At 41.7% G+C, this 17297-nt stretch overlaps 1 protein-coding gene across 1 annotated transcript in view; it reads right to left on the bottom strand.

Moving 5' to 3' along the window:
• The window catches only part of LOC143276141 (uncharacterized), a 40652-nt gene extending 24117 nt beyond the window's left edge, over window positions 1–16535 (bottom strand). The window contains exons 1-2 of the mRNA XM_076580557.1: window positions 16396–16535; window positions 1706–1920 (exon numbers count right to left, since the gene is read on the bottom strand). Coding sequence (XP_076436672.1) covers window positions 1706–1913 — 208 coding nt within the window. The 5' untranslated portion in view covers window positions 1914–1920; window positions 16396–16535. The remainder of the gene's footprint in view (window positions 1–1705; window positions 1921–16395) is intronic.
• Between the last annotated feature and the right edge of the window lie 762 nt (window positions 16536–17297).

Genomic DNA, 17297 nt, shown 5'->3' with positions numbered 1-17297 from the left:
AACCTTCTGAAAGGACTTAACGCTGTCCACAGAATAACCTGCGGATTTTTCCTTTCAGAAACACCAGGGTCTGCCGTTTTATGCTGGTTCTGAAAACAAAAAATCCTTACCAATGGCGTTCCCCAGGGTTACGTTTATATCCAGCGTTTTTCTTTCTTTTTAATAATGAACACAACTGAATTGTTAATTCCCGAACCGACTCTTGCCCATATTGAAACGAAAAGGCACTTGCAGCACGCTTTGTAAAATGCCGAATTTTAATGACTTGATGGAATTACTCGGTTTAAAGGTTTTTGAAACATGAGTTTTTATGGTCATTGAGATGTGCAGACGAAGTAAACAAAGGACAGCAGACGGTATTTTACAAGACGATAATATTATATATATATATATATATATATATATATATATATATATATATATATAGGGACAGAGAGTTAAGCAGAAAACCGCACTGAGTTGTTGTGAACAACATTCTCTGTTTCAAAGAGAAGATAGTTTTTGCGTGTAAATATTCCGACACATCACAATGATTCCAAAGCTCCAAGTTTAACTGAAAGAGCGGAACTTTCATCAATCAGGCTGGTCTCAAATTGTGAAAAGCTGACCAGCACAAACGTATATAGATATCATCGTCACATTAGCAAGATAACCTCGACGTTCAGTTAATGAAGGGAGTAATACGCCATGAACACAAGGAAAAGATAGAGATCGGAATGCATTGCCAAGAAACAAGCTAGGAAAACGAATGTAAGGCCTTGAAATAACTCCATCGGGCAATGTTTCCATCATTCGCTGAACTACTGCTTTAGTCATCGACTCTCTCATTCTAATCTCTTTCGGTGCTCACTCCCCTCCCTTCCCCTCTCTATTCCCTCTCCGTTTTTCCCTTCGAAATCTATTTTCTTTAGAACTGAAATCTTGAAAATGTTTGCTGTCACAATAGTGGTCAGCTCAACTAATTGAGTAGTAAACGCAGGAAATCCTACTTAACTGTTGTTCTCTTGTGGTGCATTGCCATTGCTTGCTGCAGTATTAAATTCTAAAATATACACACTGATTGAAGTGACAAATACATTAGCAGCAGCTGTTGGTAACTCCTTCCCCAGCCCCACATCCCCAAATATGACATGCACACACATACACACACTCACGCACGCCTACACACACACACACACACACACACACACACAGAATCCCGGCAACAATTGGTCCTTGGCAAAATTCTGTAGAAGTTCCACTTTGATTAATTAATAATAAACCAAATACACATACAGAGAGAGGGAGGGGAGGAAAAAGTGTGGCGCTGGACTGTGGCGACGCGCTCTCCCTGAGGAAAGCCAACCCCAATTTCACACAGAGAAATGTCTTGTGACAAAAAAGTAATTCAATACAATGGGGTACAATGCAGTACAATACAGTACGATATGATGCGACACGACACGATACAGTACAACACACACTCGCACAACCACTAACCAATCCACACACACACACGCACACACACACGCACACACACACGTACACTCGTACACACACACGTACACACACACACACGCACATACACACACACACACACACACACACACACACACACGCACGCACACACAAACACACGTACACACACACGCACACACACACGCACACACACACGTACACACACACGCACAGCCCGTTCCACCTTGCTCTCTCAGCACAGTATTACCTTCCTGGTTGGTGCGCTTGGCCCCACCCCGGGTGGCGTCGTCCTCCGAGGCGAAAAGTTCTTCAGGGAGGGGGGAGTCCCCCATGTCCACCCCCTCCTCGTCCTCCCTTACCGGCAGAGAGTTACCGCCCATTCTGGCCCACGTGACCGCCAGACAGCATGTCGTCATCAGCACAAGCGCGTGCAGCATCAGTCGCTGGGAGTCCATCTCTTGTCTGGGTGATGATAGAAAATCTTGTGTACGGTGACCCGAGTCATGTTTGAAACGAACGAACGAACGAACATGAATGAATGAACGAACGTTCAAACAAACACACAGGTACACACTCAAACACACAAACACGTAAGCACACACACAAACACACACACTTTCAAACACACACACACACAAACACACACACAAAAACACACCGCGTGTATGTGATAGTGTGATAGTGGGGGTATGTGCTGACGCACGTGTGTACTCGCACATATGCAGACTACCACGTACACACGCTCTCTCTCTCTCTCTCTCTCTCTCTCTCTCTCTCTCACACACACACACACACACACGCACACACTCACTACACACACACACACACACACAGACACATACCCAACAACACACACACGCTCTAACACACACACACACACACATACACACAGAGACAAAATAAGGGCAAAACAAACACAAAACGTGATAACATCACCTAAATCAGAATCGCAACGAGAACGTTTGACTGTCCCCTATATCATCAACGTTCGTCCATGATCAAGGCGATAAGGTTCATGGTAAAAGAACAGATGGTGACTGACCGATTAGGTCTGCCCCAATATCGGGTGTCCCCCAAAAAGTGAACCGCTTTTTGACAAGTATTTTCTCAGTCATAGAGAAACCGAATTCATTGAAAGTTTTCACACAGTAACCTTAGGGTATCGTCAACAAGTCTGCAAAATATCTAAAAGTTCAGATGCAAATTATGCGAGTATTATCAAATTCAAAACAGCATAAAAAATCACAGGAAAACTCACTTTCTCACTGAAGCAGTTTTCAATGGTAACTTTATCACTTTCACTCAAAGGCACTCAGACTGAAACTTTGGACGGAACTGATTTTGGATACAGACGACAATAAAAAAAAAATTTTTTAAATCAAAAAAAAAAAAAAAAAATCAATAGACTTGACACCCAGACAGGCTATTTTTAGACTGACACTGATTGACAGATGCCAACACCTGGCAACTGGCATGAACATGATAAGGTCACATTGCACAGCTCTGATATTGGATTTTTTGACACGCTGTTTTGAATTTGATAATACACGCATAATTTGCGTCTGAACTTTTAGATATTTTGCAGACTTGTTGACAATACTCCAAGGTTCTATGTGAAAATTTTTCAATGAATTCGGTTTCTCTATCACTGAGAAAATACTTGTCAAAAAGCGGCTCACTTTCTTGGGGTCACCCGATACTTCCAACAGACACCGCTGAACTTTGAACAATAGATGAGTTGGCTGCAGTAGTTGTAAATGATGAAATGGCAGATTTGACGATTGAATTTTATTGTTTGATTCACCAGATAGTATTAATCATAATCTAAACAATAATAACGATGATAATGATCATGATAATGATAACGACAGTAATATCAAGGCGCAAAAAAAGAAGGAAACAAACAAAACAAAACGAAACAAAACAAATGAACAAAAAACAAACAAAAAACAAAACAAACGAATAAAAAAGCAACAAAAAGCGAAACAAAAAAAGCTGCACACACCAATTGTTATGTCGGCCAAAACTCCATTACGAGAGGTAGCAACAAAAAAAAAAAAAAAAAAGAAAAAAAAGAAAGAGTGCAGCCACATCATTAATTGAAAAGTTTCTCTGTGTCTGTCTCACATGACTGTCCACGAGGCGTCCTCGCTATAATTATATGCACACACGCTCTAACACACACACACAAACACACACACACACACACAGACAAAATAAGGGCAAAACAAATATGTGTGTGTGTGTGTGTGTGTGTGTGTGAGCAAAGAGAGAGAGAGCGGGGGAAAAAGACAGAGACAGACAGAAGCAGGGACAAAGGCAGATAAAGTAAAACAACCCACACCAGAAATCTAAAAGCGCACTCGACTCAGAATGTTTTGGTCTGTACATACAATGCATGCAGTTCAGAACAATGTTAGCCCTCCATCTTCAATTACGTCTATTTAAGAAAATCGTTATTGACGTTTGGTGTTTCTTCTTCTTCTTCTTTTTTAATATTTGGCTGTGAAGGTTTATTTTCAGTCAATACCAATCGGTGGATGGTCCAGCTTCCTGCCCATTAGAGCTTTCCTCTCCAGTCAGTGAATTTAAACTTTAATGACCCGCGGTCTTGTCTTGTCTTGCCTTTCTTGAATAACTGAACGAACGACTCCGAGACTTTCAAAGAACAGTTAGCACTGACTGAATGGCGTGTGAACCTCGGCCTCGTTAGCACGTGCTCCGGGTCTATTTCCGCTTAGGTCTGTCACCGAGGTCATCAATCGAATTTTGGTCTGGATGTACGTGACCAATGGTTTTCTCTCTTCTTCTGTCTGTCTGTCTGTGTCTGTCTCTGCCCGTCTCTCTCTCTCTCTCTCTGTGTCTACCTCTGTCTTTTCATAGTGCATCTGTCTCATGCTGACTCTGTCTCTCTTTCTGTCTTTCTGTACCACCTCCCCTCTCTCTCCTTTTCAGCATCATATTTCCTGACGTTTTCTCTTCGACTAATGCGCCTCCGTGAGTTTTGTTATGTTAGATTTCTGTTCGCGAATGTGTTCCTTTGTCTTTGACTAATGGGCCTCTGTGAGTTTTGTTACGTTAAGATTTCTGATTGCGAATGTGTTCTTTTGTCTTGGCTAATGGGCCTCTGTGAGTTTTGTTACGTTAAGATTTCTGATCGCGAATGTGTTCTTTTCTCTTTGACTAATGGGCCTCTGTGAGTTTTGTTACGTTAAGAGTTCTGATTGCGTATTTCTTCTTTTCTCTTTGACTGATGGGCTACTATGACATTCGTCACGGAAGCTGTTTGTGAATTTGTTCTTGTGCTCAGCTGTTGGTTTCCTCTCTTACTCCCGCTGCTTCACCCCACCCCGCCCTCCCTCTCCCACCTGTATATGAACCCTGGGATTCCTCGGTCCCTCCCTCCCTCTCGTTCCCTGTGTCAACACACAGGCTTCTGTATCTCAACACACAAACTCTCTCTCTCTCTCTCTCTCTCTCTCTCTCACCTCCCCCTTTTCCGTCTCTCAACATTCAAACTTCTGCATCTCAATACGAACCTTATTGTCTCTGTCTCTCTAATACACCAAGACTGTTCTTCCTGTCTCTCTGTCTCTGTGTCACTATCGACATTCAGACCGTCTCAATCGCTGTGCCTTTCTGTCCGTCTGCCACTCTGTCGCTCTGTCTGTTACTCTGTCCCTTTTCCAACACCCAGAATTCTCTGTCTGTCCGTCTGTCTGTTTCTCTTTCATTCTATTTCGCCTTCCCGCTCCTCCTATCTTATATTGTCTTCCTTTCGATTCCCTTTTCTACTACATTCTCTCTTCCCTCTGTTCGTAATAGATAACAACAAAACAAAACAACAAAACGAAAAACTACATAGAGAGGAGGAGACACTTTCCCACTTTGTCCTTAGGTCATCCTACCACCTTGCACAGTGATGACCGGGGAGAGAAGGGGGGACGGGACAGAGGGGAGGCATGGAGGGAGGGAGAGACGTCAGGGTGGGGTGGTGGAAGGGCAGGAAGTGTGAACAGGCCTTTAAAGACAGGAGCGTGGCCAGTCTGGAGCCGTGGCTAGATATGGGCAGATGGAGGGTCTCGTCAAAAAGTCGTTTCCTTTCCTTTTCTGGCTCCACTTGTTGTGCAAGTGTGTGTGTGTGTGTGTGTGTGTGTGTGTGTGTGTGTGTGTGTGTGAGAGAGAGAGAAAGAGAGAAAGAGGGACAGAGAGATGCGGATACGGATAGTTTATTCAATAAAGGCCATGACCCCTCATGAAGGCGGTACAGTGAATCAACAGTCAAAATCGAAACCTTACAAATTACAAAAGTAAATGATAAACTGCAAATGATAATCCACAAATTGGATAATGCACAACTAATAATAATTAACGACGTAATACACTGCGAAACTTAAAAGCCTTATATAAGTAAACAGCAAACTGTTCTATAATAGTTTCGTCAATTGATGACATAAGCACGGCAAATGGAAATTAAGTAGGATGTCTATAATATTTTTGTGGAATCCACTATGTCTAAGGACATTCAAAGCAGGGCAACACAATACAAAGTGAAGTTCGGTTTCTTCAGCACATCTGCATAAAGGACAACTAAAATCAGAGACTCTGGACTTTCGGTAACGATAATGATGAAGAAATATGTCGGAAATTCATAATCTGAACCTGGTTGTGATATGTTTCAAATGCTTATCCATTTCATTGACAGATAGGTAGGAATAGAGTGCATAGAAATGAACTGTCTGTAAAACTCAAATCTGTCGCTATCTTGAACATGATAAGACCGTTCTTGCCATCTACAGTCAATTAATCTTGTTCGGAGTGCACTAATAAATGCCTTTATGTCCCCTACCCCATGCTGTAACCGAACATAACCAAATCCCAGCTCACATAATCCAACCCTAACCTTTGACACCCAGTTTACCTTGCTCCTCAAATCTAAATCATATACATGTTAAATGCTTTTTTCGGCAACCTTGAATAATCATTTCATTTGTGTGATTTTCAAGAAATAGCAAATACATCTTACTGCGGAACTGAGATATATCGGATATCTTTTTGTCTCCCTATAAATCATTAGGCGTTTTCATGGTAACTCCAAGAAACTTTTTCAATGCAAATAAGTGAACATTCTCGCAGCAAACTGCAGCATTAGAAAGACCCCAAATTTCTGCTCCATATTGTACAACAGGTTGTACCTGGGAATCAAACAATTTAACAAACAGATCAAAAGATTGATTTTCTAAACTTGACAGATTTTTCATAATACAAAGTAATGATTGTTTAACTCTACTTGCAAGATGTTTACATGCAACTGTGAAACTCAATTTTGTTGAAACATATATTCCTAAATATTTATACACATTCACTACAGGCCTCGCTATTCCATTATAAGTCCATTTTCCCCCTAAGTCCTAAATATCCACCTTTTCTAAATACAATTATGTTACTTTTTGACATATTTGCTTTCAGCTGAAGTGATTTTGCAGCTCTAGATAGACTATTTATGTTTGTAAACCAATCACAGTTTCAGACATCAACACATCATCAGCTAAGAGGAGAATGAATAACTCTAGAATCTCACCAGTAAATTGTGCACCGTGTTTTCCGTTTCTGACAACTTCTTAAGTTAGTTCATTAATAAAAAGAGAAAATAGGACAGGGCTGCACACATCACCTTGTTTCACGCCAGAAGTGCATTGAATATAATCAGTCATCTTCCCCCCACATCTAACCCTTCCTTTCACACCCGCATACATACTCATAATACATTTCAACGACTTCCCACGAACACCAGTTTTTAAAAGAATATGCTATAGAATTGTTCTGTTTATGGAATCGAAGGTTTTCTCAAAATATATAAAAGCCACATACAATTTACGATTAAAAAAACCCTGTTTTTGAATAAAGGCCATCAAAGTAAACATATGATCAACAGTTGAGCAGTTGTGTTTAAATCCTGCCTGGTATTCACCTGTAATATTGTTTTCTTCTACCCGTTCTTGCTGCCTCCGATTTATAATTGTACTGTGCAATTAACTACTTGGATCACAAAGAGAAATTCCTTAATAGTTATTCGGATTGTTCACATCACCCTTTTTATGCAGTGGCAGAACAATAGATTCGGTCCATTTTGCAGGATAGATTCCTATGTCAAATAGCGAGTTAAAAAGTTACAAAGAAATTCAAAATCAAGTCAGATTCAGTAGCACATTTTAACAATTCTCCAATTATACTATCAGGTCCTGCAGCTTTACGGTTTTTAATTTTCCTTATTGCAAACACCACTACTTCTACCGAGATCGGACAATTTAAATTATCTTCATCTTGTTCCCTTTGCAGTACGTTATCAGAATTTACATCTTTTGTTAGAGGGGTTTTAAAGTGGTCAAACCAAACATCATCAACAATGTTGTTAGCTGGCTGTTTTAAGTGACATTTTACGAACATTGTTCCACACACACACACACACACACACACACACAGAGCACAAGAAAAAATTGAGAAAGGGAGAAGGAAGGGGAGAGAGAAAGACAGGCAGACAGACACACAGATACACAGACTGAGAGAGAGAGAGAGATAGAGAAAGAGAGAGAGACAGACACACAGGCTGAGAGAGAGACAGACAGACAGACAGGCTGAGAGAGAGACAGACAGACAGACAGACGGACAGACAGGCAGGCAGGCAGGCAGGCGGACAGACAGACAGACAGACAGATACATACATACAGACAGACAGATACATACAAACATACATACATTCATACAGAGAGAGAGAGAGGGAGGGAGAGTGGGAGAGAGAGAGGCAGAGACAGACAGACAGACAGACCAACAGAAAGAAAGAGAGAGGCAGACAATCAGACAAACAACGCAAGACCGATAGAGAGAACTAGAGCGATAGACAGACAGACAGAAAGACAGACAGACAGACAGATATAAAAAGAGAGAGTCTCAAAACACAAATCCCAAGAATTTAAAACCAACCAAGGCAGTCACTACAAAGCAAACCAGAAAAAACATCACCGGATGATACATACATGAAAGATGTACAAATTTTAAGGACAACTTCATAATAGGTGTTTTCACTAAATGTACAAAAAAAGTAAAAAAAAACAACAACAAAAATGGTCTTTACCTTTTTCGTGAAGCCTGAATCCATACACTTAGTAACTTCTTTTTAATCGTGTGTATACACAGAGATGGTTCTTACCTTTTTTGTGAACCCTGTATGCACACAGTTCTTGACGTTTTGTGAACCCTGTATACGGACACGCATTTCTGAACTATTTGCGAACCCTGTATACGGACACACATTTCTGAACAATTTGTGAACCCTGTATACGGACATACAGTTCTGAACTATTTGTGAACATTGTATACGGGCACACAGTTCTTAACTATTTGTGAACCCTGTATACGGACACAGTTGTATACGAAAACAGTTCTAAACTATTTGTGAACCCTGTATACGCACACATAGTTCTTAACTATTTGTGAACCCTGTATACGCACACGCAGTTCTTAACTATTTGTGAACCCCGTATACGAACACACGGTCCTTAACCTTATTGTGTGAATCCTGTATATGCACAGTTACAGTAAGAGGGGCATCAAAAGGAAGACACAACAGCTCTCATGCTACAGTCTGTTGTAGCCATTGCTCCTTGTGACTCGAGAGAGCCTCCCACGCCCCTCAAGCCCCCCCCACCCCCACCCCCACCCCCACCCATCCCATGCACCCAGTCCTATGATAGAGACTTTACTAGCTCTCTTCAGACTGGCAAGGTAGTCCTCCACAGATGGGATGAAAACCCTGTTGCAGGCTAACCTCTTCGGGGGGAACCAGAAGTTTACACAGCACTCACTGGAGAACATTCCTCCTCCTCGGCCCCGATTTATCTCCCTTGCTTCTTTTGGTGTCAATTTATTTCTTTTTTTTGCGGGGCGTAAAATGAAAAGTATGACAGACTATTGATGTCCCCTCCCTCCCTCCCCTTTTCTTTCATTTTTTATTTTTTTGGAAATCAAAGACACTAAGGCTTGGTGATATATTTAGTGATATGTGTTGATGATGGCTAGTTCTTCTTGTCAAACACACACACACACACACACACACACACACACACATATATATATATATCGATATAGAGATACATAGATACACAGAGAGAGACGGAGGCAGAGAGACAGAGACAGAGACAGACAGAGAGGAACAAGTACAGGTAAACAACCAAGTAATTTTCCCGTCACTTACAGGACGTAAAACCGTGTATATGTGCATGTATGTGTGTATGTAAATAAAGCATCCTTGCATATTTTCACACTTGCGCGCGCCTTTCTCCTCGCCCCCACTTACACACACACACACACACACACACACACACAGAGAAAAAAAATTCTTTACCATATCGAGCGATGCCCTTCAGTCGAGACCTGCCTGCCCGTGCTCGTGCGTTTGTCCAGTTTACCCATGAAATGAGCCTAAATGTTATGTTATACTGGGTGGCGGCAAAAACCTATAGGCCTGCTACCTGACTTTAAAAGCAGAAAAGCCAGAAGTGTAAAACGCTGCTGTAAAAAGCTGTGTCAATAAAGCACAGCCAGCCTGGAGCCAGGAGAATGGCTCTCACAGCGGCATGGGCGGGACAGCGAATGGCTGTGTTTAAAAGGAAAGGGGGTGGCAGCAATGCGGGTTTGTAATGTGGAGAGAGAGAGGGAGAGAGAGAGATTTGGAGTCAAATTAACTAATAAGTGAGAAGAGATGATTAAACACTTTGACACATAACTGCCAATAACTTAATTTAGAGTTAATGTGGCATTCCATTTTTCCAGTTGTTCGACTCCAGAATTTGAACAATACACGGAAAAGAAAGTGAATATCACATAGCAAGTATGTTAGCATTTAACAGAGGCACATATATTTATATCATAAACCAGACTGACCATCCAAAGGTTACGCTTACTTGTTTATATTTTTTCCCTTCATATAACCCGCAGGAATTCTTGATGTATGAGCATTTGTAGTTACAGTAATCTTTCTGCGTATATTTACTGCCTCGGAGACATATTTTGCATGTGAGGGGATCCTATCTTCATTTTCTGACCTCAGTCCAAGTGCTTTGTAAACCTAGCAATGTAGGTTTTATGTCATTCACTTGTCAAGATCTTAACATACATCTCTGTTCTTCTAACATACTACTCATACTGACCTGAAAGCATGAAACCAATTATATCTATAGTTGCTTTCTATTTCTCTATGCAACTTTTATTTGTAGGGTGGGTGCTATCAGTCTATCTTAAAATTCCGATATAAAACCGTTCTCGTGTCCTCCTTGGCACATCCAAACAAGTCCAAATCCATGTTCTGTTAAGTTTGTTTTTGATATGGAAATCCCAGTTCTGTTTGCCCTTCTCCTCTTGCAGCATCATAATCTCGTATGCTTGTCTACATAATCATGATGTTGGCAGCCTTGCCAGTTTGTGCCAGCATTTCATGCATTTAACAATTGATTGAATAAACAATAGATACCTGCCAGTATCGCCATATATCATCGTATTTTTAACAGATGTAATGGGACACAAAGAAAGCGCTTGATTGCAAAACTGTGTACCTTTTCCATTTGGTCATTTACTGTGAATCCCCATATAAGTGTTCAACTCCATAGTTCAAAACTTGTTTTAGTTTGTGTGTCAAAAAGTTTTCAGAAAAGATGCACATCAGCCGAACGTAGTCTCCTGAGGGATTTTAGAGTTTGGAATACACCTTTTTCTCTTTTCTGCTCGTTTCATGCCAAGTAGACATCAAACTAAATTTTGTTGAAAAAAGCATTCTTAAATAACTTTTCTTGAGCCGAAAGATGACCCTCCTTACTGAAAATGCTAACATTGGTCTTATCGAGATTTACTGATAAGTGTAGTTTATGTTTCTTGCTTAAAGAAAAGTGATTGATTTTGTAGAACAAAAATCAGCAAACATCAAAAAACAATTTTGTGGCCCCATGTATCATCTGGATTTCATGTCTACCTTCTCTGACAACTCAACGGCATGTGTATTAATAAAAAAATGAAATCAACTGGGATTAGCAGGCAACCTTGTTTTACACCCTGTGATCATTGAAAACAGTCGGAATAAAGACCTTTGTCACGAGCACACACAAACACTCATTCGCAGATGCTTCTAAAGGCCACACCTTTCCACTTTTTTCAGTTTTTATTTCGTAAGAGTACTTCACGGATTGTTAATGTTCACAGTATCGAAAGCTTTTCTGAAGTCTAGAAATGCTGTGTACAACTGTCGTACATAAGAAATGATTTGGACTAGAGTAAATAGAGTGGATATATACGAAATGATTTAGACTAGAGCAAAAAGAGTGGATATATGGTTGACAGTACGATAACCTGTTCTAAAGCCCGCCTGTTCCTCTGTTGTTATCTTTGTTGTTGTTTTTCTTCTTTTTAATTTTTTTCTAATTAAAATGTGCGTCTACACTTTGTTAGCTTTCACGCTTTCTCTTACATTGACCCTGATCCTTACTCTCTCCCATCCCAAACTTATCGTGTGTTAAAGATATACAATACCACTAAAACATGGTCAGACCTTACACGCCCTCCCCCGCTCTCCCTCCCCTCACAAACCCCTATGCGGGTACATGTACATTCATGCAGCAATACACACTTAATGTGCCTGGCAATGCACGCGCAGTTTTGTGGCATTGTATTATTGTATTGTATTATTGTATTGTATTACTCTTTTTTGTCACAACATATTTTTCTATGTGAAATTCGGGCTGCTCTCCCCAGAGATAGCGCCACCTTTTTTTTTCTTGCCTGCATTTTTTTTAAATTTGTTTTTCCTATCGAAGTGGATTTTTCTACAAAATTTTACCAGAGGCAACCCTTTTGTTGCCGTGGGTACTTTTACGTGCGCTAAATACATGCTGCACACAGGACCTCTGTTTACCGTCTCATCCGAATGGCTAGCGTCCAGACCACCACCCAAGATGTAGTGGAGGAGGAGGAGAAAATACTGGCAACTGTGCCGGGAATCGAACCAGTGCGCTCAAATTCTCTCGTTTCCTTGGCGGCCGCGTTACCTCTAGGCCATCACTCCACAAGCCTACCCAGATTCCACGTGAAATTAATGACCACTGTCCAATGATTGATTGGTCACTGGCACATTGCGGCGTGCCATAAACTGCAACGGGTCTGTGAAGCGACGGTACTTGTAAGCCATGACTGATAAGGCCGAGACTCCAGTTGTGTTTGATGTGTCTGCAGACCCACTCCATGCTGCAATGTGGCTAAGGCGGCAGTGCGTTCTTTCATTGGATTGCGTCATGAAGGAGGGTTACAAAACACGTGCTTTTATCACTCACACAGTAAATCCTAAAATGACATCCTGTTGCTTTAATCCAAGACACCCATGCTCAGAACTACTTGACCTCAAGGCCGCTAGCCAACGGGTCGTTTAACTGAACTCTACTTTCCTTCATCAACAGCAGGAAGAAATCATGGTATCATTCCTGAAGATTTTTGAAACAACAACGAACATAAAATAGCAACGACGACATGACAACAAAGCCGAACAAGACGGGATGGCAGGATTATCAAAATTGACAAGAGTTTATGTTTTAGAGCTTTTCTTTGTATATTTTTTCGGCGATATCCACAATTTTCCCTCAAGACGGAATGAGCAGTGTTCACAAGGCGTGGACGTTCACTCCGTCAGTCACACAGAGGAGTGGAGGGAAAGAAATGTGGACATGGCCAATTTTTCAGTGCTGTATTTCTAGAAATGACCCTGCCATGGAAGTTATTGAACATTGCGAACATTGCGTTTTCTTAAGTTTGGTCCTACCAGTTTATGTGACACTGTTATCAGAAAATTATAAGTCTGAAATATCATCCATTTCCATGTTTCTGCACGACTCAATGATCTTTCATTGTTCTCGTTTTAAACCTTGTCCATTCTACATCCAACTTTTTTTTTCTTCATTTCGGGTTCAGTCCAGTATCATTTAACAGGATATAAGCTTTCTCTTTGTTTTCACACACACACACACACACATATATATATGTGTGTGTGTGTGTGTGTGTGTGTGTGTGTGTGTGTTTATATTACCTCTATCTTTCTACTATAAAAACAGAGGTGTAGAGATCGACAAAAGGAAAGGAAAGATGCACACACGTACGCGCGCACACACACACACACACACACACACACAGAGAGAACAAAAGTCCTACAAAGTGTCGAGCCTCTGCTCAGTATTTTAATCGTGTTTTTCTCTATCAACAGCTAAGTCACGAAAGAATTTCATAAATTTGCTTTTTTGTGACATACAGATGAACATCCATTAATCCATCCATTCATCCTTCCATCCATCCTTCCTTCCATACATTCAGAGAGAGATCCAGGCCTGGTGTTTAAGTGCGTTCTTGTTTCTTAGAAGGGGTAGAAACGTCCAGACTAAGTCCTGATTTTTTTAACAATTATCCCTAAGACTGATTATTAGCATAGCATAGCATAGTATTGTATAGTATTCCTCTTTGTCACGACGAATTTATTTTCTCTGTGAAAATTAGGATGCTCTCCACGGGAAGAGCGCGTCGCTACAGTGTAATGCAAACCATTTTTTCTTTTTTTCCTGTCTGCAAGTGTTTTGGTTTTTCGCTGTTAAAGTGGATTTTTCTACAGATTTTTGCCATGGACAACACTTTTGCTGCCATGGATTCTTTTACACACGCTGTGTGCAAGCTACACATGGGACTTCGATTTATCGTTTCATACGGACCATTCTCGTCCAGACAAACCACTCAAGATCTTGTGGAAGGTAGGAATACTGCCGACTACGGGATTCAACCCCCTGTGCTCAGTTTCTTTCGCTGCCTTGGCGGACGCGTTACCACGGAACCACCACTCCACTATCGCTGTTCAAAGACTGAGCGCAATAGCCGAGTGGTTAAAGCGTTGGACTTTCAATCTGAGGGTCCCGGGTTCGCATCTCGGTGACGGCGCCTGGTGGGTAAAGGGAGGAAATTTTTCCGATCTCCCAGGTGCAGACCTGTTAGTGCCTGAACCCCATTCGTGTGTATACGCACGCAGAAGATCAAATACGCACGTTAAAGATCCTGTAATCCATATCAGCGTTCGGTGGGTTATAGAAATAAGAACATACCCAGCATGCACACCCTCGAAAACGGAGTATGGCTGCCTATATGGCGGGGTAAATAAACAAAACGGTCCCACACGTAAAAGAAAACGTTACATAACTGTTTGAGTGTGTATGTGTGTGTGCCTGAAATCTGATTGAATAACACAGGAAGCGAATGATGAACGCCCAGTGGCAGCCGTCAGTCGGCTCTACCCAGGTAGGCAATCTGTTGTGTAAATGACCCCGTGTTTGTAAAGCGGTCTGAGCTTGGTCTCAGACCGAGGATAGGCGGTCTATATAAATATCCATATCAATCAATGAATCAATCAAGACAGCATGGAGGTGAGAGGTGGTAGAATGGTTAAGACGCTTATCTGCGAATACAGGTTCCTTGAGGGTCTGTGTTCGATTCATGTTTTCTCCCCTTCCTCCAAACTTTGACTGGAAAGTGGAACAGAGCGTCCGACTCATTGGGATGAGACGACAAACCCGAGGTCCGATGTGCTGCACACACTTGGCGGACTGAAAAAGAACCCATGGCAACAGAAGTGTTGTCCTCTTGCAAAATTCAAATTTCGGTGGAAGAAATCTACTCTGACAGTTGCGCGCGCACACACACACACACACACACACACACACACACACTCATTTATCGATATATATATATAAGCGTATAAGCGTCCATGCACCCAAGACCTATCGCGTTGGGCTATGTTGCTGTCAGGCATGTGCCTAGCAGATGTGGTGTAACGCATATGGATTTGTCTGAACACAATGACGCCTCCTTGAGAAACAAGCTGCAAGACAATCTACTACAGGTCAGGGTTTAAGCAAAGGCATAAGTTTCAAGATTAAATTTCCTTTCACATGTTAGGAACACAGTTGATTACAAACAGATGAACAATAAAAACACAATAAACATGAAAAACCAAAACATCAACTAATAATTCAACGAATGCATTACATATCAACAAGACCCTATTCCTCACTCATGTTAAGCAGAGGTGTTCAAAACATATCAAAATAACCTATATAATTGCCTCGGAATATTACGGAGAAGGTAAACCATGTCTTTCATCGGTGTGTTCTTTGAAATGTAGTACCGTGAAGCTGAACCGATTCTATTTCAAAATTACGTTCTTCCAAACAGCTGGTTACTTCCCAGGTGGTTGTTTTCGTCTTTGTTTTTATAAACAAAGCTAGCAATTTCTTCATTCCATCAATGGCCCCTGAGAAGCCACTAAATATTATCATGTTTCCATGTCTCCAGTCGCCACAAGATTGAAAAAAACCAAAACAAAACCCCCAAAAAACCTCACGATCTCCCATAAAAATAAAACAACTCCCGTTCAAAACAGGGCTGGGCACTGCTCCCCACTCCCCCTGCCACGTGCAGTTTTCAGAATTTGAAAAAAACCCAAAAAACTAAAACAGAAGCTTTCCATCAAAAACACGAACGCACGTTTCTCTCTCTCTCTCTCTCTCTCTCTCTCTCTCTCTCCAGAGAGAGATAACCTGACAGAGAGAAGGGATTTGAAATAAAAGAGGACAAAAAAGAGAGTAGCAAAAGAAATAATAATAATAATAATAACAATTATAACATCATCATTATCATCATCATCGTCATCATCATTATTATCATCATCATCATCATTCGAGAGAGAGAGAGAGAGAGAGAGAAAGAAAGAGAGAGAGACTTAAACACAACAACACAAACAATAGTCAAGTCTTAAATACGACACACACAGATACAGAGAAAACAAAGAAGAAGAAGAAGAAAGAAAGATACCTTCTTCTTCAACACGGTTTTGGTTCCTTCCTGGACACGCTTGTCTCTTTCTGCGAAGAACTGGAGGAGGATGCCAAGTGCGTCACCAAGGACAGACAGCCACACAGCTCGCCAAAGACTGACTGAACCGGACCTAGAAGAAACTGGGAAGCAAGGATGCAAAGCAGTCCTCACGCAGTTTAAGTAGCCTTTTGTTTTGCCCCCCTCCCACCTCTACACGCCTCTCAACCCCACACGAGACGAGCTAGAACAACGTCATTGGTTGCCGAGCCAGCCTGTATGCAGATATCGTCAGATGAAAGGTTTCCATTGGTGGAGACCTGACCAGGGCACGTGCAGCAAGAGGTGGGCGGTGGTGACTGTGGCGTGGTTTACACCGGAGCTCGGTCCATGCAGAGAATGACGGAAGAGAGGAGGGACAGAAAGGGAAGAAAACACACACACACACACACACACACACACACACACACACACACACACACACACACACACACACACACACAAACAAACAAACAAACAAACAAAAAACAAGAATGGAAAGATGGTAAAATGAGCGAATGGGAATGAGGTGAGAAATATAGGAAAGAACGTGTTGATCGACTGTAAATGGACCGGTGAGGAACTGAAATGATCCCAGGAGAGAGAGAGAGAGAGAGAGAGAGAGAGAGAGAGTGGAGGGAGGGGGGAGGGAGTAGGAGAGAAACAAAGAGGGAGAGAGACAGAGATAGGGACAGAGAGAGAGGGGGAGGGGAGAGGGATAGAAACAGAAAGGGAAGAGAGAGAGGGGGAGGTGGGGGATGGGGATTGTTGTGGAAAGACAGAGATGAGGGTGGGGGCCGGGACAGATACACAGAGAGAGTGGGAGGAGACAGACAGACAGAACAGACAGACAGAGAGAGGGG

Source organism: Babylonia areolata, chromosome 31, assembly GCF_041734735.1.
Source record: "Babylonia areolata isolate BAREFJ2019XMU chromosome 31, ASM4173473v1, whole genome shotgun sequence".
NCBI lineage: Eukaryota > Metazoa > Mollusca > Gastropoda > Neogastropoda > Buccinidae > Babylonia > Babylonia areolata.
Note: the sequence above shows the minus strand (reverse complement) of the source record. Positions and strands in the feature narration are given on the sequence as shown.